This window comes from Saimiri boliviensis, chromosome 2, assembly GCF_048565385.1.
Source record: "Saimiri boliviensis isolate mSaiBol1 chromosome 2, mSaiBol1.pri, whole genome shotgun sequence".
Classification (NCBI taxonomy): domain Eukaryota; kingdom Metazoa; phylum Chordata; class Mammalia; order Primates; family Cebidae; genus Saimiri; species Saimiri boliviensis.
In genome coordinates, this window is record NC_133450.1 from 207376994 (window position 1) to 207396608 (window position 19615).

The window sequence follows — 19615 nt, forward strand, 5'->3', positions numbered from 1 at the left end:
TCCTCTCCCTATTTTTGACTGTCTGTACTCTGACAGGGTTGACCATTCTTCCCTTGAGCCACATTTTAAAAATTTTTTTGAGACAGGGTCTCGCTCTGTGTCCCAGGCTGGAGTGCAGTGGCCTGGTGTGATTTTAGCTCACTGCAGCCTGTGTCTGGGCTCAGTTGGCCCACCTCAGCCTCCCAAGTACCTAGGACTACAGGCGTACATCACCTCACCTGGCTAATGTTTCTGTTTTTAGTGGAGACAGGGTTTCTCCATGTTCCTCAAGCTGGTCTCAAACTTCAGGGCTCAAGCGATCTGCCAGGCTTGGCTTCCCAAAGTGCTGGGATTACAGGGGTGAGCCCCTGCACTCACCCTACTTAGCTTCCATCATGCAGTATTGTGCTTCCTTGCTCCTCATTCTCTCCTTCAATCTTCCTTCAGCTTTTAGTCTGTTTTCATGCTGCTGATAAAGACATACCTGAGATGGGAAGAAAAAGGTTTAATTGGACTTAAAGTTCCACATGGCTGGGGAGGCCTCAGAATCATGGCAAGAGGCAAAGGACACTAATTACTTGGTGGTAGCAAGAGAAAATGAGGAAGAAGCAAAAGAAGAAACCTCTGATAAATCCATCAGATCTTGTGAGACTTGCTATCCTGAGAATAGCACAGGGAAGACCGGCCCCCATGATTCAATTATCTCCCTCTGGGTCCCTCCCACAACACGTGGGAATTCTGGGAGATACAATTCAAGTTGAGATTTGGGTGGGGACACAGCCAAACCATATGTGTCGCTGGCGCCTCCAAATCTCAGGTCCTGACATTTCAAAACTAATCATACCTTCCCAACAGTCCACCAAAGACTTATCTCAGCATTAACCCAAAAGTCCACAGTCCAAAGTCTCATCTGAGACAAGTCCCTTCACCTATGAGCCTATAAAATCAAAAGCTAGTTATTTCCTAGATACAATGGGGGTACAGGTATTGGGTAAATACAGCCATTCCAAATGGGAAAAATTGGCCAAAACAAAGAGGTTACAGGGCCCACGCAAGTCTGAAATCCAGCGGGGAAGTAAATTTTGAAAGCTCTAAAATGATGTTTGACTCCAGATCTCACATCCAGGTCACACTGATGCAAAAGGTAGGTTCCACCTGTGTGGCTTTGCAGGGTACAGCCTCCCTCCTGGCTGCCTTCATGGGCTGGTGTAGAGTGTGGCTTTTCCAGGCACATGATGCAAGCTATCAGTGGATCCCATTTTGAGGTCTGAAGGACAGTGGCCCTCTTCTCAGCTCCACTAGGCAGCACCCCAGTCGGGACTCTGTGGGGGCTCTGACACCACATTCCTCTTCCACACTGTCCTAGCAGAGGTTCCCTACCAGAGCCCCACCCTTGCGGCACACTTTTGCCTGGGCGTCTAGGCATTTCCAAACATCTGAAATCTAGGCAGAGATTCCCAAACCTCAATTCTTGACTTCTGTGGACCTGCAGGCTCGAAACCACGTGGAAGCTACCAAGGCTTGGGGCTTCCACCCTCTGAAGCCACAGTCTGAGCTGTACGTTGGCCCCTTTCAGCTATGGCTGGAGTGACTAGGACATGGTGCCAAGTCCCTAGGCTGCATACACAGCATGGGGACCCTGGGCCCAGGTTATGAAACCACTTATTCTTCCTGGGCCTCCAGGCCTGTGATGGGAGGGGCTGCCATGAAGGTCTCCAACGTGGCCTGGGGACATTTTCCCAGTGGTCTTGGGGATTAACATTAGGCTCCTTGATACTTATGTAAATTTCTGCAGCCAGCTTGAATTTCTCCCCAGAAAGTGGGTTTTAATTTTCTTTTACATAGGCTGCAAATTTTTCAAACGTTTATGCTCTGCTTCCCTTATAAAATTGAATTCCTTTAACAGCACCCAAGTCACCTCTTGAGTGTTTTGCCGTTTAGATATTTCTTCCACCAGATACCCTAAATCATTTCTCTCAAGTTCCACAAATCGCAAGGGCAGGGGTAAAATGCTGCCAGTCTCTTTGCTAAAACTTAACAAGAGTTACCTTTGCTCCAGTTCCTGACAAGATCCTGATCTCCATGAGACTACCTCAGCTTGGACCTTATAGTCCATATCACTATTAGCATTTTGGGCAAAACCATTGGACAAGTCTCTAGGAAGTTCCAAACTTTCCCACATTTTACTGTCTTCTTCTGAGCCCTCCAAACTATTCTAACCTCTACCTGTTAAGCCAGTTCCAAAATCGCTTCCACATTTTGGGGCATCTTTTTAGCAGCACCCCGCTCTTGGTACCAATATACTGTATTAGTCCACTTTCATGCTACTGATAAAGACATACCTGAGACTGGGAAGAAAAACAGGTTTAATTGGACTTACAATTCCACATGGCTGGGGAGGCCTCAGAATCATGGAGGGAGGCAAAAGGTACTTCTTACATGGTGGAGGCAAGAGAAAATGAGGAAGAGGCAAAAGCAGCCTGATAAACCTATCAGATCTATTCACTATTATGAGAATAGGACAGGAAAGACCGGGCCCCATGATTCAATTTCCTCCCCCTGAGTCCTTCCCACAACACATGGGAATTCTGGGATATACAATTCAAGTTGAGATTTGGGTGGGCATACAGCCAAACCATATCACTAAGGTTTTGCTGTTGGACTTCTTTAATATTCTATTGGTGAGACCACATCATTTCATGGCTTTATTATCTATACTGAAGACCCAAATTTCTACCTGTAACCCATTTCTCCTGAGCTGTAGTCATTAAATTGCTTATTTGATATTTTGACTTGGATGTCTGGTAAACATCTCCATCTTACATGTCCCAAACTGTATCCAAGCTGGTAAACATCTCCGTCTTAACATGTCCCAAACTATATCCAGTTTTGTTAAGGCTTTACTCTCCTTATTGCTAAGTGTAGCAACTCCTAATCTCTGCCAACTGCAAATACAGATTTCCCAAACTGGAGAAACATGAAGCAATACTCATGTTCAAGGGCTTAGGCTCAATTTTTAGCTGGGTTGCCACCAGTATTTTTATTCTGGATTAATAGGGTTGTGCTTATTTATATAACTGCTTGACTATTAATCCTGAGCCAAGCAACTCAACATTGCTAGTCACAGACACCAACAATGGAGAAGTTTTATTTTTTTGAGATGTTCTTTTGCCCGGGCTGGAGTTCAGTGGCAGGAAGATCAGGGTCCACTGCAGCTTCGACCTCCTGGGCTCAAACCAGCTGCCTTCCTCAGCCTCCAGAGTGCAGGGGTTACACATATGAACCACCATGCCTGCTTGGGAGGATTTCTTTTTGAATACTTAATACATCATAGCGCTTTGTAGCAGTGTCCCTGGCCTCTACCCACTAGATGCCAGCAGAACCCTTTCAGCTGTGACAACAAAAAATGTCTCCAGATATTGTCAAACGTCCCCCTGGGTGCCAAAACCACCCCCAGATTAGAGAAGATAAAGCAGTATATATGGTGTCTAGAACATTCTAGGTACTCAACAAATGTTTCCTAATTTTTTAAAAGTTGCTGTCCTTTTCTTAGACTGATCATTCTTGATTACAGGTTTAATAATAGCTGCATCGGTCAGGACAGGACAGGCTCTGAAAGCTCTGTGGTTTAATGTCACAAAGGTTCATTTCTTGCAAAGTCTGAAACAATCTAGGTGCCTTCAGGGCAACTGCTCTCCATGTGGCCACTCAGTGATTTGGATTACTTCTGGTTTGTGTCTCTACCATCTCATCACATGATTTCCATGGTCGTAGTGATGGCAAGGAAAAGTTGGCAAGCGTGTATCTGCTCTTACCTCCTTCAGTCCTCAAATGACTTCTTCTCAGCCCATTGACTGGTGTGGGTCACATGTCCCAACCTAACCCAAGGGAGGCTAAGAAATAAGGGGAAACCCATGGATATTCCATGGGTAAAACCATGTTTCTGTTACAATTGCTAACAGCTTTTTTTTTTTTTTTAAGACAGACCCTTGCTCTGTCACCCAGGTTGGGGTGCAGTGGCACAATCTCAGCTCACCACAACCTCCACCTCCCAGGTTCAAGTGATTCTCCCACCTCAGCCTCCTGAGCAGCTGGAATTGCAGGCGCCCACCACCATGCCTGGCTAATTTTTGTATTTTTAATAGAGACAGGGTTTTACCATGTTGACTAGGCTGATCTCAAACTCAGACCTCATGATCCACCCCACCTTGGCCTCCCAAAGTGATGGGGTTACAGGCATGAGCCACTGTGCCTGGCCTGCTAACAGCTTTCTATGTGCCAGCTAGTTGTAAGAAGGTTTACATTTATACTAACTAATTTATTACTCTTTTTTTTAAAATGGGATATGATACTGAGAGAGGTTAAGGAACCAGCCCAAGGATGTGCAGTGATGGAGCCAAGATTCAAACTGGTGGCAGCCCAGCTCTAGCATCTGTGTGTTTAGCCATGATGTACACTCAGAACTGAACAACTTCATAGCTGTACACTTTTTTTTTTTATCTTACCCATCTGATTCTTTTCCCCTTGCCTCTCCCAGATTGTAGAGTGATGCTCCTCAGTTGCTCTCTAGGCAATTTTATGTCCTGAAAACCTAGAGAGGAGGATGCCCTGATAAAAGGCATAAAATATGGCTCACACCTGTAATTCCAGCACTTTGGGAGGCCAGGGCTGGTGGATCACTTGAGGCCAGGATTTCGAGACCAGCTGGGCCAACATAGAGAAACCCCGTCTGTACTAAAAATACAAAAAAATTACTGGGGCGTGGTGGTGCATGCCTGTAGTCCCACCTACTCAGGAGGCTGAGGCACCAGAATCACTTGAGCCTGGGAGGTGGAGGTTGCAGTGAGCTGAGATCGAGATTGCACCACTGCACTCTAGCCTGGGTGACAGAGTGGGACTCCGTCTCTCTCTCTATCTCTCTCTCTCTCTCTCTCACACACACACACACACACAGAGAGAGAGAGAGAGAGAGAGAGAGAGAGAGAGGCATATAATTGTTTACAGTAAGCCATTGTGTAACCTTATGGTAACAGCTCACAAATTTCCTGAGTAATTACCCCGCCCACTTTCTGGATGGAGGAGGGGAGAAGGAAACTTATAAAAAAAAACTTGTTAAAAAAGGTGACTTGTCAGGGGCCACATATTCAATCTCTGCTTCTATCAAGGAAAGCCCACTATGTTCTATGCACATACACAAATGCACAGCAGCCCTGAAGGTTAGACAGTGTAATCCCACTTCCATGGATGAGAAAGCTGAGGCCCAGAGGTCATAGAATGTTCAACATCACAGAGCAAGGAAGTGACAGAATTGACGTCCCATCAGATCACCCTGCAGGCTGCAAGAGAAAATCTACCTTGCTCCGCCTTCAGGCTTTTCTTCCGGGACATTGGTGGACTGGGTACTTGGCTTCCTATAACCCCAGGAAAGCCTTTGATCCTGATTGAGTAAGGCCCTTAACTAACATTTTGCATTTCTTGGTCCTTTATTCTACTCAAGAAAACTGATGGTACCAGACGTCAACAAAAGCTGTTCAATATGAAAGATATGCTTTGATCAGTCTTGCGTGTTCTTCGTTTTTCCACCTGTTTAATTATTTTTCTTCCCTTCAGGGTCTTTCTGGCAGATCTCAGAGTATTTTTCTCTTGTCAACTGATCTCACATCACTTCAGTGGCTCTGAAATTACTGAAAAAGCTTCAGCACAGGCAGGCAGCTCTAGTTTTGCTTTTTTTTTTTTTTCTCCTTGTGCAAATACATAGGTCATAGGAAGCAAGCTAAGCACATTCTTTATTGAAAGATTTGGCCAGTGGTTCAGAGAGATCTAGCAGCTGACATGTTGACCAGGTCAACATCTATCTTTTCTGGCTTTTAAAAAAGTTTCAGATGGCACTGGCTCCTGGGTCAAGTGTGGATTTAAAGCCATCATTTACTGCGTTTGAAGGGATGATTGATAGGCATGGGTAGGCTTGGAGAGTCAGGGAGCAGGCAGCCTCCTTTCTTTCCTACTTGAAAACAACATATGGCCAGGTGCAGTGGCTCACACCTATAACCCTAGCACTTTGGGAGCCAAGATGGGTGGATCGCTTGAGCTCAGGCATTCAATACCAGACTGGGCAACATGGGGAAACCCTGTCTCTACAAAAAATACAAGAGAAAAAAATTAGCTGGATGTGGTGGTGGCACTGCCTATAATCTCAGCTACTTGCAGGTCTGGAGGATCGCTTGAGCCTGGGAGGCAGAGGTTGCAGGGAGCCGAAATCGCGCCACTGCGCTCCAGCCTGGGTAACAAAGTTGAGACCCTGTATGAAAAACATTAACAAAAGAAAATAACTTACAAAGGAGAATGGCAGCATTCTAAATGCCGCCATTGAAGCTAAGTTTAGGAGAGACACGAGGCTGGTTGTTCAGAGGGCATGACTGGGATGTCTACGATTACCCGAGGTGGTTTTTAAAGATAAAAAGACCAATAGTCTAGTTACCTAGTTAAAAAAGCCCAGTTGCCTTCAATTGCCTTTCCCTTCTCTCCCCAGCTGCCAGAGGAGAGTTCTCCCTCTTCTGACCTTGGCACTTATCCTTCTGTTCCTAGTGTAGACACAGATCCCTGACCCCTATCTGCCCTGGGGGGATTGCTGGCCTTCCTGATAGGAATTCAGAGGATATTTTTCTTCTGACTTAGACCCTGTTTCCTGACAAATAGCATGTGATCTGTCTTACTCCCAGCATGCCTCCTGCCAAGCACAGCTACGTGATTAGTCGCAAGCTCTCACGTTCAGTTAATCTACCTCTCCCATGGTGGAGTTCATCATTTGACGAGGTGACTTCTGGGAGCTGAAATCAATCCAATTGAACCTCTAGCAATGGAACATTCTGTGGGACACACTTTTGGAAATAATTTCTAAAACAGCTCACACTTATTAACATCAACTTTATACTAGGTGCCATTCAAGGTACTCTATATACATAATCTAATTTTCCTACCATTTCTATGAGGTAGGTATTATTATTCCTATTTTGCAGATTAGGAAATGGAGGCTCAGAGACAAAGTCAATTGCCCAGGGTCACAGAGGTAATTTGCGTTGAAGTCTGGATTTGAACTCAGATCTGTCTGAGTTCCCAGCCTGAATTACTGCATGCTGTTGTTCAACTGGTTCAGGCCATGACAATGTTTCAAGCAGTATGTCTCCAGGAAAAGTTTAGGAAGTCAGTGAATTTATAACTGGCACACCAGCTCCCCCCACCCCAAAAAATCCCAAACCAAAAAGCATCAAGATGTAATTTTTGATCTCTGCCTTTTCACTTACTCATCCAGTAGTTCTGAGATTCTCCCAGTACCATCTGCTGCAACACTAAGGTCCTGCCAGGCTGGAAAGAGGTTCATTCTCTTACTTCATCTAAGTTGCCAAATAGTGTTGGCAGCTGGCCCTCAGCCCTGGGTCTGTAACCCTTGCAAACACAACAGGACAGATGGAGCAATTGCTGAGTAAGGGTGGCTTTGGCTGGGGTTTGTGGTTATTTGGATTTATCTATAGTTGAGGCCCTGATGATTTAATTCCTATTTATTCATTCATGACTTCAGATACATTTACCAATTGCTGAGGGCAGGGTTGGGGCAAGGGGATAGCAATGAGCATGGGTAGAAACAGCCCTATGTTTAAAAGGCTAACTCTCTTTTTGGGAAAGGGGACTCTGAACAATGACCATACCATGTGATGAGTATGGGATGGGTGTAGGTTAAGCAAGAGCAGGGCCGTAGGGCCGGACACAGTGGCTTACGCCTGTAATCCTAGCACTTTGGGAGGCCAAGGCAGGTGTATCACTTAAGCTCAAGAGTTTGAGTCCAGCTTGGGTAACATGATAAAACCCTGTCTCTACTAAAAATAAAACATTAGCCAGGCATGGTGGTGCATAACTGTAGTCCCAGATATTTGGGAGGCTGAGGTGGGAGGATCGCTTGAGCATAGGAGACCGAGGCTGCAGTGAGCTGAGATTGTGCTGCTGCACTCCAGTCTGGGCGACAGAATGAGACCCTGTCTCAAAAAATAAAAACAAACAAATAAAGCCAAAAATAAACAAAGGTAACTGAGAACGAACTATGAGAATAGGGAACTGGCCTAGGACCAGGACAGTTCAGAAAAAGGGCCCTTTCAGCTGAAACCCAAGAGTGAGTCTGTTGGTCCCACGGCCTCCTAGGCTCAAACCACCGTGGGGCTGGGGTTTGGAGACTTCCCAGATGGGAGAGAGTGGCAACCACTAAGAACTAGAAGTGAGAGAGAACAGAGGGATAGGATTATAGGAGGAACTGAGAGATGCTCTGTATTTTTGGAGCATAGGGTTTTTACGTGTTGGGGGAAAGTGGGTAAAGATTAGTCCAGGGTAGGCTGTGGCTGGGGAGGAGCTTGGGCCCACCACCAGGACCTCGTGAATTCATCAAGATGATCACTACTGAAGTCTGCTTTCCCGCAGACCTGACTGGATTTCCCCCTACTTTCACTGGGTTTTACTGCTCTTTGTCCATTCTACATGGAGCACCCACTCCCCCTGCTATGCCAGGACTGGCCACTGGTGAAATTTCAAAGATGCAAACACAGGACACCTTGTTGTTCAAGAATCCACCTCACTTTTAATGAGCACTTTCCACTAAGCACTTCCTCACTTCAATTAATTCTTGCAGTCTCCTTGATTAGCAGACATTGTTGTCTGCCTTTCATAAATGAGGGTACTGAAGCTCAGAGAGTGGGCTGAGCTGCCTGCCAAGGCCACATGCCCACAAGAGGTGGAGCCTGGTGGGTCAGCTCCAAAGGCTCCTGTCTTCTGCGCCTCCCGAGGACAGGAGATTGATGTGTCAGCCCCTTTGTTCATGCTGGATTGAGCAGCAATGAGAATGAAGAGTAAAGGCAGCCTGGCAGAAAGGGCAGGACGACCACATCTGGCTTCATGGAGGAGGAAGACCTTGCTGGAGAGGTAGGGTTTAGATAGATGGCGATCAGGCCACACACCTGCTGCAGGATTGCTTGTAATATCCTATCATCAGTGAGTAAAGCTTTAATAACTCTTGAGGCTCTTGCTCCTACGCTTCTGAATTGTTTTTGGTTTTTTTGTTTTGAACAGAGACACTAAATAGGGACCTGGTGTGTATTGCTCACTCTTGCTCAGCACAATGCCTGTCCCTTAGCCAATACTGATTGCTCATTTGTTGATAAATAAATGGATGAGCTTCATTTTTAGTAGCCCACTGCTTGGATCCTTACTCATCTGGTGAATGAGGTGCCTGGGTGCTATCAGTTACTCCTCCTGCCTCCAAGCATGCTGCCTCTGAGAGCTGGCTAAGCATGTAGCCAGCTGAGTCCTGTGGTCTGCTGAGAGTCCCTCAACAATCTGGCAATATCTGTTGAAATAAAAAATGCATGCACAGCCTGGGCAGAGTGGCTCACACCTGTAATCCCAGCACTTTGGGAGACCAAGGTGGGTGAATCACCTGAGTTCACGAGTTCGAGACCAGCTTGGGCAACGTGGTGAAACCCTGTCTCTACTACTAAAAATACAAAAATTAGCTGGGCGTGGTGGCTACACCTGTAATCCCAGCTACTTGGGCAGTTGAGGTGGGAGAATTGCTTGAACCCAGCAGGCCGAGGCTGCAGTTAGTCGAGATCGTACCACTGCACTCCTGCCTGGGTGACAGAGCAAGACCCCAATTCAAAAAAAAAAAAAAAGCTTGCATATTTGGACTCAGCACATCTACTTATAGAAATGGCATGGTGGCTCACAAGTGTAATCCCAGCAGCTTGGGAGGCTGAGTGGGAGGATCACTTGAGTGTAGGAGTTTGAGACCAGCTGGGGAAACACAGTAAGACTCTGCATCTACAAAACAAAAAACAAACAAACAAACAAACAAATTAGCCAGGTGTGGCGGCATGTACTTGGAGATCAATTTACTGGAGAGAATGAGATGGGAGGATCCCTTAAGCCTGAGAGGCCGAGGCAGCAGTGAGCTGTGATTGCATCACTGCACTCCAGCCTGGGCAACTGAGGGAGACCCTGTCTCAGGAAAAAAAAAAAAAAAAAAAAAAAAAAAAAAAAAAAAAAAAGGAAAGAGAGAGAAGAGAGAAAGAAGGAAGAAAAAAAGAAAGGCTGTGGTGTGTTTGCATGTATTCAACAATGCCGCTATTTGCCTGTCAGCAAGGCTGGAAATCACTTTCATGTCCACCAAGAAAGAAGGGCAAAGAAAACGAAGACCCTTTCTATTAGGTTGGTGCAAAAATAATTGAGGTTTGTGCAATTTTTTTTTTTTTTTTTTGAGATGATGGGGTCTCGCTTTGTCTCTGGTTTTGTCGCTAGGCTGGAGTGCAGTGTCGCGATCACTGCCTCCTGGGCTCAAGCGATTCTCCTGCTTCAGCTTCCCAAGTATCGGGGACTGCAGGCATGCGCCACCACGCCCAGCTAATTTTTTTTTTTTGTATTTTTTAGTAGAGACAGGGTTTCACCATGTTGGCCAAGATGGTCTGGACCTCTTAACCTCGTGATCTGCCCTCCTCAGCCTCCCCAAGTGCTGGGATTACAGGCGTGAGCCACTGTGCCCGACCGCAATGTTTTTAATGGCAAAAAAAAAAAAAAAAAAGCAATTACTTTTGCACCAACCTAATACAATACATGCCCCTTAAAAGGAAATGAGGCAGTGTGGCGTGTTCTGGCAGATGAGCGCCAAGGTACTTACTTTGTAGAATGAAAAAGCAGAGTGCCCAACAGAATAGAAAAGGCCTCCTTTTGTGTAACGCACACACGCACCTGCACATATGTGCTCTAAGGAAAATACAAGGTTAGTGCTTTCCTCAGGGGAAAGGGCACTCGATTTTTTCTTTTCTTTTCTTTTCTTTTTTTTTTTTTTTTTTGAGACAGTGTCACCCAGGCTGGAGTGCAATGGCAGGGTCTCGGCTCACTGCAACTTCCGCCTCCGGGCGATTCTCCCGCCTCAGCCTCTCGAATAGCTGAGATTACAGGTACCCGCCATCCTGCCCGGCTAATTTTTGTATTTTAGTAGAGAGGGGTTTCACCATGTTGGCCAGGCTGGTCTTGTGCTGCTGACCTCAGGTGATCTGCCCGCTTCAGCCTCCCAAAGTTCTGGGATTACAGGCGTGAGCCACCACGCCCGGCAGGGCACTTACTTTTAACTGCAGACCCTTTGAAATTATGAATGACAGCAGTAGGAGTGAGCCCTAGTGAGTTCAGCAGTTGGGAACACCCAGTGAGCAGTTATTATGTGTCTGGGGTAGTTGTGGACATTTCACACACACTGTATAGCTCATTAAATCTTCACACAACCTCATGAAGAAACTATCATTATCTACTTCTTACAGAAAAAGAAGGCACAGAGAGGTTAAATAATTTACCAAAGATGACACAGTAAGTGGAGAGACCGGGATCACAGCCCAGATAGTCTGACCCCAAACCGATGCTCTTAATAATACAGCACACACACAATTTTCCATTAAAAACAAGTCCCTGGCCAGGTGTGGTGGCTCACACCTGTAATCCTAACATTTTGGGAGGCTGAGGAGAGAGGATCACTCCAGGCCAGGAGTTGGGGAGCAGCCTGGGCAACACAACTATAAACGACAAAACCAACTAAACAAAAAGCAAACCCAAGTCCCCAATACACTTCTGGTCTCGACTGCCTCATCCACGGGTCCCGTGACTGTATGTGAGACCAGGCTGGACCTCCCTTCGGGGTGAGCCGCTCCTTTACAATGCGGAGACGGCGGGAACCCGTGCCGCAAGATGCCGTGCACGTGGTCGGCTCGGCGCGGAGGCTCCTTCCGGTGTCCCGGGGGGCGCGCGGCTGATGAAACGCGGCCTCCAGCTCTGCTCCGCCGCGGGCCCGGGAGTCGCGTTCCCTCTTGGCACCAAGGCGAGCCCAGCGGGTAGCTCCTCCGGGTGAGGCGACCGAGCAGGGGGCGGGCCCGGGAGGGCGGCGCCGCGCGGCGCGGGAGGCGGGCGGGGCGCGGGGCTGCGGTGCCCGGAGGCTGCGGTGCGAGGGGCGCGGCGGCCCCGACCTTCTGCGTCCCCGGGCGGTGGCGGCGGCGGCGGCGGCGCGGGCGGTGAGTGAGTGTGCGCGGGCCTGGGCGCGCGCCCGTGTCCTGCGATCCGGGATTGGTGTCGCGAGCTCCGGGGCCGGGAGGCCGCCTGGGCGCCTTGGCCTTGGCCTGCGTTCCGGCCCGACGGCCTGGGTTCGGCGCTGCGGGGGACTCGGTGCGCCCTGGGGCCCCTGCTCCCTCTTGGCGGCCGTGGGAGCGCCTCTGAGGAACCTCCCGGGAGCCTGCGGTTGGGGAGGGCCGGACTGATTTCTGGGGAGAAGGAGATCCCCCCTCCTCAGCCGACCTGGACAGTTCCAGAGGGCGGAGACTGAGACGGGGACGAGACAGCTCAGGGCCGTGTACGGCGGGACAGCCCCGGCTGGCCTGAAGGAGCCGGGGTTTCAATTCTGGCACAGTCCAGGACCGACTCCTTGACCTTGGATGGTGCACTGTATTTTCCAGGTCTTAACGTCCTCACCTGTAAAATGGAGAGCTCAGGCTCATGGTGTCGCCAGGGTTTTCCGCCCCGAAACTTCTGTAACAGGACCTCTTAGGATCTCTTGTCGGGTTTTTCACAAACAAAACAAAACCTGATTTAGGGAAACTGTAGTTCTCTTTTTTCTGAGAAGACAGGACATAAGAGTATTTTCCTTTGCAGATGCTCTCTACAAGCTGAAAAAGAGGGGAGCTGACCATGTGCGAGATGTATAACTGGAAGTTCTGGTTAAAATGCAGAATCAGCAAAGGAGACCCAGAGAAGCTCTGGTTTTCTGCTTAGTTGCAGGGTCCTCAAGGCTGTGCTCACTCCCTCTGCTCTGCCTTCACCCTGGTGTCTGTCTGACCCTCTGCATTGTCCTAGGGCTGGTACAGGTCTGGGCCCAAAGGGGAAATGGGGTTTAGGACATGTGATGAGCATCTGCCCTTTGGGTCTGCCAGCACCCCTCCTGCCCTCTGCAGCTTCCTGGTTGAATGAGGGGCTGCAAGGTGAGCACACAGGCTGCCCTGATGTGCCTGTCCTGGCCTCTGCTCCATATCCCTTTCTGCTTGGCATTGGCCTTCCTGGGCTCTCACTTCTACCTTTGCCAAGCCCAGGAGCCTCCTTCTTCCAGGAAGCCTTCCGGAAAACCCTTCTCCCACCCCAACCAAGTTGCTCCCTCCCACTGCCTTCTTGTAATAGTTTGTTTCATAATTGTCTTTCCCTGAGTTTATCTTTCTTTCCTACCAGATGGTGATCCCCAGCAGGGAGGGCTGAATAGGAACTTCAGATTTTATATTCAGTTTCATAGTCGAGAAAACGCAGGGCCTGGCCTAAGAAGGTGCTTAGGAAATGTCTGTGGAGTGAAAATGATGGCGGCTATATTTCTTCAACGATTCCTATTTGCCCAGTGCTGTTTTGAGTGATTTGCATGTGTTAAACTCGTTAAACCTCATAAACACCTGAAGTTGCTGGCGTTTTCCCCAGTTACACTTAAGGAAACTGAGGCAGAGAGAAGTAACTTGCTCAAGGTTACGCAGGTGGGAAGTGGTAGGACAGGGCTAGTGACTTTTTGCTATTACAGGAAACTGCCTGCAGGTGAATGGAATGAGGTCTGCTGATTGGTACTTCGTGAGAGGCTGATGAGGCCAACTAGGGCGCTGTGATTTCTTTCCAAAGACAATGCCTTATGGTGGGATTTTGCAATGCATGGAACCTTACCATGCAGTCTGGAAGGAAACCTGTGCAGCTCCAGCCTGTGCATGGTCCCTCAAGCCTCCTCTGTCCCCCAGGCCTTTTTGAGACTCTAGCACAGCTTCTCTGGGCTATAGGCCCCTAGCTACAACATCCCTGCGTTCCTTGTCTGGAACGTGGATCTCAGGATTCTATCTGCCTCAGGGGCCTAAGAGATGATCAGATGAAGGAAGGAAGGGCTTCAGTGATTATCAAGTTCAGGGCAGACATCCTTGTGGCTGTTTTTGTTGCATTGGATTCCTGCCTGTTGTGGGGAGGTAGAAGGTAAGAGGAAGGAAGTAAGGCATGATGAGAGTGAGAAATGCTTAGCGTATTTAGGAGGCCTCCTGCTGTGGGCCAGGTGAGGAGAAGGCCCCTGCTATCCCCAGTGTAGCGTCTCAGGGATGACTTGCATCTGTTGCTTGATCTTGCCTGGGAAATGCAGTCTCCCTTGACCCATTCTTTTTTTTTTTTTTTTTTTTTTTTTTAAGGCAGAGTTTTGCTCTAGTTTCTCAGGCTGGAGCGCAATGGTGTAATATTGGCTCACCACAACCTCTGCCTCCCCGGGTTCAAGCGATTCTCCTGCCTCACTCTCCTGAGTAGCTGGGATTACAGGCATGTGCCACCACGGCCAGCTAATTTTGTATTTTTAGTAGAGAGGGGGCAGATCACCTGAGGTGTTTTGCCAACATTTTCTGCATGTTGGTCAGGCTGGTCTCGAACTCCTGACCTCAGGTGATCTGCCCACCTTAGCCTCCCAAAGTGCTGGGATATAGGCGTGAGCCACTGTGCTCAGACAACCCACTCTTTTTTGTTTGGTTTGGTTTGGTTTCGTAAGGGTGATTTCATGAACATTCTCAGTCACCCCAGCGTGCAGAGAACCCAGGGCATGGAAATGATGAGCTTGGACCCTGGAGCCAGAAGGCTTGGGTTTACCTCCTGGCTCCACAGCTGGTAGCACAGCCTCCCAACCTTGGGCAAGTCACTTTTCATCTTTGACCTGTAGTTTTTTTCTCCTGTAAAGTGGGAAAATCATGTTGAGGAAAGGGGCCTGTGTGGTGAGTAGAGTCCTGGATATCGTGCTTACATTTCTTTCTGTGACATTCCCACAGCAGCTCTATGAGGTAGGCCTCTCTATCCCCGTTTGACAGATGAGAACCACAAAGTTCGGCCTAAGTAACCTGACAGCTAATGTAAGGTTAAGTACCTTGACAGCTAATGACAGAGCATGTAAATGGCTGAGTGGGAATTCAGGTCCAGGTTTTCTGGCTCTAAAGTCTTCAATGTTTTCGTAGCTTGTTGCTTTGCAGCCTTAGAGCCCACGCAGGGCAGGGCTTTTCTTTTACGTATTCTTGGTTGGGAATGGGGACTCCTAGTCATCTTCCAGAGCTGAAATCGGGACCAGCTTCAGGTACATGTGACCTGCGCAGTCACACAGGTTCCCCACTTAGGAAGCCCTTCCATTTGGTTTAATGCTACCTTGACATTCTTCATCATTTTTGAACAAGAAGCCCTACATTTTCATTTTGCATTGGGCCCCACAAATTCTGTGGCTGCTGCTATTTTAAATATTGAGAGAAGTGAAAGATGGTGAGTGTGACAGTCCTGTCCCCACTCTAGGGGGCCTGATCAGTGGCCATCAGCCCTCGGACCAGCTTGGAATCACGATGATACGGGCTGACGGGTCACATCATGTCTTCACAAACATCTAGAACCATGGCAGCAAAAGACGATTCTAGTAGTCCTTTCACCCAGGTGGTTAGCAGGGCTGGTGTATCATCCCAGGGGACTTAGGGCTGATTTTCCTTGGTAAGAGGTAATTCTCAGGCCTGCTGGGGGACCCATAATAGAGGTAAATATGTGGGTTGCCACTGGAGGTAGTGGCACCGGAAACTCAGCCGACCGTGCTCTTGATAACAAACGCCACTGTTGGCCTCAGCCTCCCAAGTAACTGGGATTACAGGTGTGTTCCACCACACCCGGCTAATTTTTGTGGTTTTGGTAGAGGCGGGGTTTCACCATGTTGGCCAGGCTGGTCTCCGACTCCTGACCTCAAGCGATCTGCCCACCTTGGCCTCCCAAAGGAAGGTAACACCCATGACAGGTGTCACTGCTTTTGCTGATGAAACGTGGCTGAAACGTGCCTCTCAATGACCCAGCTGTGGAGGCTTTGGAGCGCATCCTTTGTTCAGATGCTGTCGTATGTCCTTTACAAGTATCATCCATTGATCCTTTGCAGCAACCTTGTGGGGAGGGTACCCCGATTTGAAGAGCTGAAGCTCTTTCAGGTTGAACCACTTGCCCAAGTTGACATAACTAAGAGGTGGTAGAGCTGGCTTAAATTTTTTTTTTTTTTTTTTTTTTTTGATATTAGTCAAGTGCAGTAGTGAGAAGGGGAGAAAAGAGTAGAATAAGGAGTTTGGTCTGTAACTGAATGTGAACACTCAGTTGAGATAATGTACTACTTTCAGACCAGCCTAGAGCTGACATTTAAGCTGGTTAGTCTGACTTTGGAGACCATCTTCTTGAAAACAAACTGCCACTGTGTCTGCTAGGGAGCCTGATTGCTTTAATATCTGGGTATTTTTGTTCTCTGAGGTTGCTACTTTTTTCTTTTTTCTTTTTCTTTCTTTCTTTCTTTTTTTTTTTGAGACCGTGTCTTGCTCTGTCACTCAGGCTGGAGTGCAGTGGCATGATCTTGGCCTACGGCAACCTCCACCTCCCAGGTTCAAGTGATTCTCCTGCCTCAGCCTTTCAATTAGCTGATTTTTGTATTTTTTAGTAGAGACAGGGTTTTGCCATGTTGGCCAGGCTGGTCTCGAACTCGACCTCTGCTCACCTTTGCCTCTCAAAGTGCTAGGATTATAGACGTGAGCCACCGTGCCCAGCCTACTTTTCTTTTTCATTTATATTTCCTACCATCTGATTTTGTTGTTTGTTTTTTGAGACAGAGTTTCACTCTCACTCCTCACTCTGTCACCCAGGCTGGAGTGCAGTGGCACAATCTCAGCTCACTGAAACCTTACCTTCCGGGTTCAAGTGGTTCTGCTGCCTCAGCCTCCCGAGTAGGTGGGATTACAGGCATGTGCCACCCTACCTGGCTAATTTTTGTATTTTTGGTAGAGACGAGGTTTCACGATGTTGGCCAGGCTCTTCTCCAATTCCTGACCTCAGATGATCTGCCCACCTCAGCCTCCCAAAGTGCTGGGATTACAAGCGTGGGCTCCCATGCCTGGCTGATTTTTTTTTTTTTTTTTAATTTGTATTTTACAATGTCTTATGAGAAGCTACTTGAGATCCTGTGTGTAAACAAGACTCCCTGTAATGAATACACCTGTCCTGTGCCGGGTTGCCTGGGACATCCTCCGTAAGGGAACAGAAATCCCAGCTGCCTGGGAGTGGGGCCCGGTCATCTTTTGAGTTCCCCATGGACCCCTGTCTGTGCCTGCCTGAGCTGGAGAAGAGCCAAGACCAGAAGGGAAGTTCTCAGTTTGGGCCTTGGAGGGTTTTAGTTTCTCTTCCTCCTCCTTCTCCTTCTGGGAATTTTTCTCAGCACATTCAGAAAGGCCAAAGTCGACAAAAAGACTCCGGGTGGCTCTCCCTGGTGACTTCCACCCTGGAGAGAGCCCTAGGAAGCAGCAGCTTGCCCAGGCCCAGGCCTAAAGTTCTCTTTTTGTGCTGTGTTTTGAAGGCATTTGACGCTGAGCTGGCCGCTGCAGAATGAACCACAGCTCTGAGAAGGGGAAGTAGGAACAGCTGGCACCCTACCATGGCCTGTGAACCACAGGTGGACTTGGGGGCCGCTGGCCCATTGCCTCCCTCCTCCCCTGGCTGGAGTGCCCTGCCTGGAGGGAGCCCTCCTGGCTGGGGGCAAGGTAAGGTCACTACCCTTCTTTTTCCACCCCCTTTCTACCTCATGCTGAGCTGGACTCATAGGGAGTAAAAGTTCCTTTAGATAAGGTCGGGGGAGGTGACTTTGAGATACAGCTCTATGCCGTGTTCGTCATTTTTACCAGTTCTCGCTCTTGACCTTAGACCAAGCCACCATCACCCTCGGCTGAGCCCCTGCTGTAGCTTGCTTTTTGGTCTTCTCCTTTCCATCCATTCTCTACATGGCAGGAAGAGAGCTTTTTCTTTATTTATATTTCTAATTTATTTTTACTTATTTAGAGACAGGGGCTTGCTTTGCCACCCTGGCTGGAGTGCAGTGGCGTGATCATAGCTCACTGCAGCCTTGAACTCCTGGGCTCAAGCAGTCCTCCCACAGCCCCTGAATAGCTGGGATTACAGGCGTGTGCCACCATATCCTGCTAATTAAAAAATCTTTTTCGTAGAGATGGGGCCTTACTTTGTTGCCCAGGCTGGTCTGAGACTCCTGGCCTCAAGCAGTCCTCCCGATTTGGCCTCTGAAAATGCTAGGGTTACAGGAATGGGGCCCAGAGACCTTTTTTTTTTTTTTTTTTTTTTTTTTTTTTTTTTATTTGAGATGAAGTCTCACTCTGTTGCCCAGGCTAGAGTTCAGTGGCATGATCTTGGCTCACTGCAAACTCCACCTTCCAAGTTCAAGCAATTCTCCTGCCTCAGCTCCTCAAGTAGCTGGGATTACAGGCACCTACTACCACACCTAGCTAATTTTTGTATTTTTAGTAGAGATGGGGTTTCACCATGTTGAGCAGGCTGGTCTCAAACTTCTGACCTCAGGTGATCTGCCCACCTCGGCCACCCAAAGTGCTGGGATCACAGGTGTGAGCCACCACACCTGGCCCCAGAGATCTTTTTAAAATACACATTCAATCCAACCACGTCACTTTCTGCTTCGTGTTTCCCATTGGGCTTAGTGTGAAGACCCGTCAGTATCGGCTTGCAAGGCCGGCCTTCCCGTTCTTTGCTGTGCTGTCCCGTCTCGGCGCCTTTGCCCCTGCTGTTCTTTCTGCCTGTTGTGCTTTTTCCTTGCCTCCTTTCCCCTGATGGATTTCCATTAATCCACCAGACATGGTGGCTCACACCTGTAATCCCAGCACTTTGGCAAGCCAAGGCAGGTGGATCCCTTGAGGTCAGGAGTTCAAGACCAGCCTAGCCAACATGGTGAAACCCTGTCTTTACCAAAAATATGAAAATTAGCTGGAAGTGTTGGTGGGCGCCTGTAAGACCAGCTACTAGGGAGACTGAGGCAGGAGAATCACTTGAACCTGAGATACAGAGGTTGTAATGAGCTGAGATTGCACCACTGGACTCCAGTTTGGGTGACAAGAGTGAGATTGTCTCAAAAAAAAAAAAAAGAATTTTCATTCATCCTTCAGAACTCAGTTCAAATATCCCTTCCTTGAAGAATCTTGCTGGTGGCTCAGCCTAAGTCAGGACCTTCTGATATCTTCCTGTTTCTCCCTCTAGCATTTATCAAAGTCTGTAAATAATTATCTATGTATAAAGTGAAGTCTTCTTCACCAAAAGTGTGAGCTTCTTTACTAGAGTGTGAGCTCCCTGAAGGAAGGGGACTCCTGTCTTTTTCATCCCTGTATCTACAGTACCTAGCACAGGCCTTGATCTATAGTTGATGCTCAATAAATATTTTGTTGAATGAATGAATTAATGAGTAGCTGGATACGGGTAAGGGGGAACAGCACCCAGAATTGTGGGTGTCTACAGGAATGTGGAGGTTTTTTTGGAGGTTTTGAAATTTGACTGTTTAAAAACAAAGTCTTTTTTTTATTACTACTGTTGTTAGGAAAACAATGTGTGGCCGGGTGCGGTGGCTCACACCTGCAATCCCAGCACTTTGGGAGGCCAAAGCAGGCGGGTCACCTGAAGTCGGGAGTTCAAGACCAGCCTGACCAACATGGTGAAACCCTGTCTTTATATA

The 19615-nt window shown here is 48.1% G+C and overlaps 1 protein-coding gene across 7 annotated transcripts in view; it reads left to right on the top strand.

The window, feature by feature from the left end:
- The first annotated feature begins 11696 nt into the window (after nt 1–11696).
- The window catches only part of TMEM268 (transmembrane protein 268), a 35997-nt gene continuing 28078 nt past the window's right edge, over nt 11697–19615 (top strand). For 3 of the 7 annotated variants that reach the window (XR_012516668.1, XM_074395219.1, XM_074395222.1), the window contains exons 1-2: nt 11942–12071; nt 17447–17630. Coding sequence is in view for 6 of the 7 variants with exons in the window: in XM_074395219.1 (XP_074251320.1) it covers nt 17525–17630 (106 nt within the window). In the remaining variant the exon portion in view is untranslated. Of the gene's footprint in view, nt 12076–17446; nt 17631–19615 lie in introns of all 7 variants that reach the window. The other 4 variants (XM_074395220.1, XM_039475233.2, XM_039475235.2 and 1 more) reach the window with 4 other exon arrangements.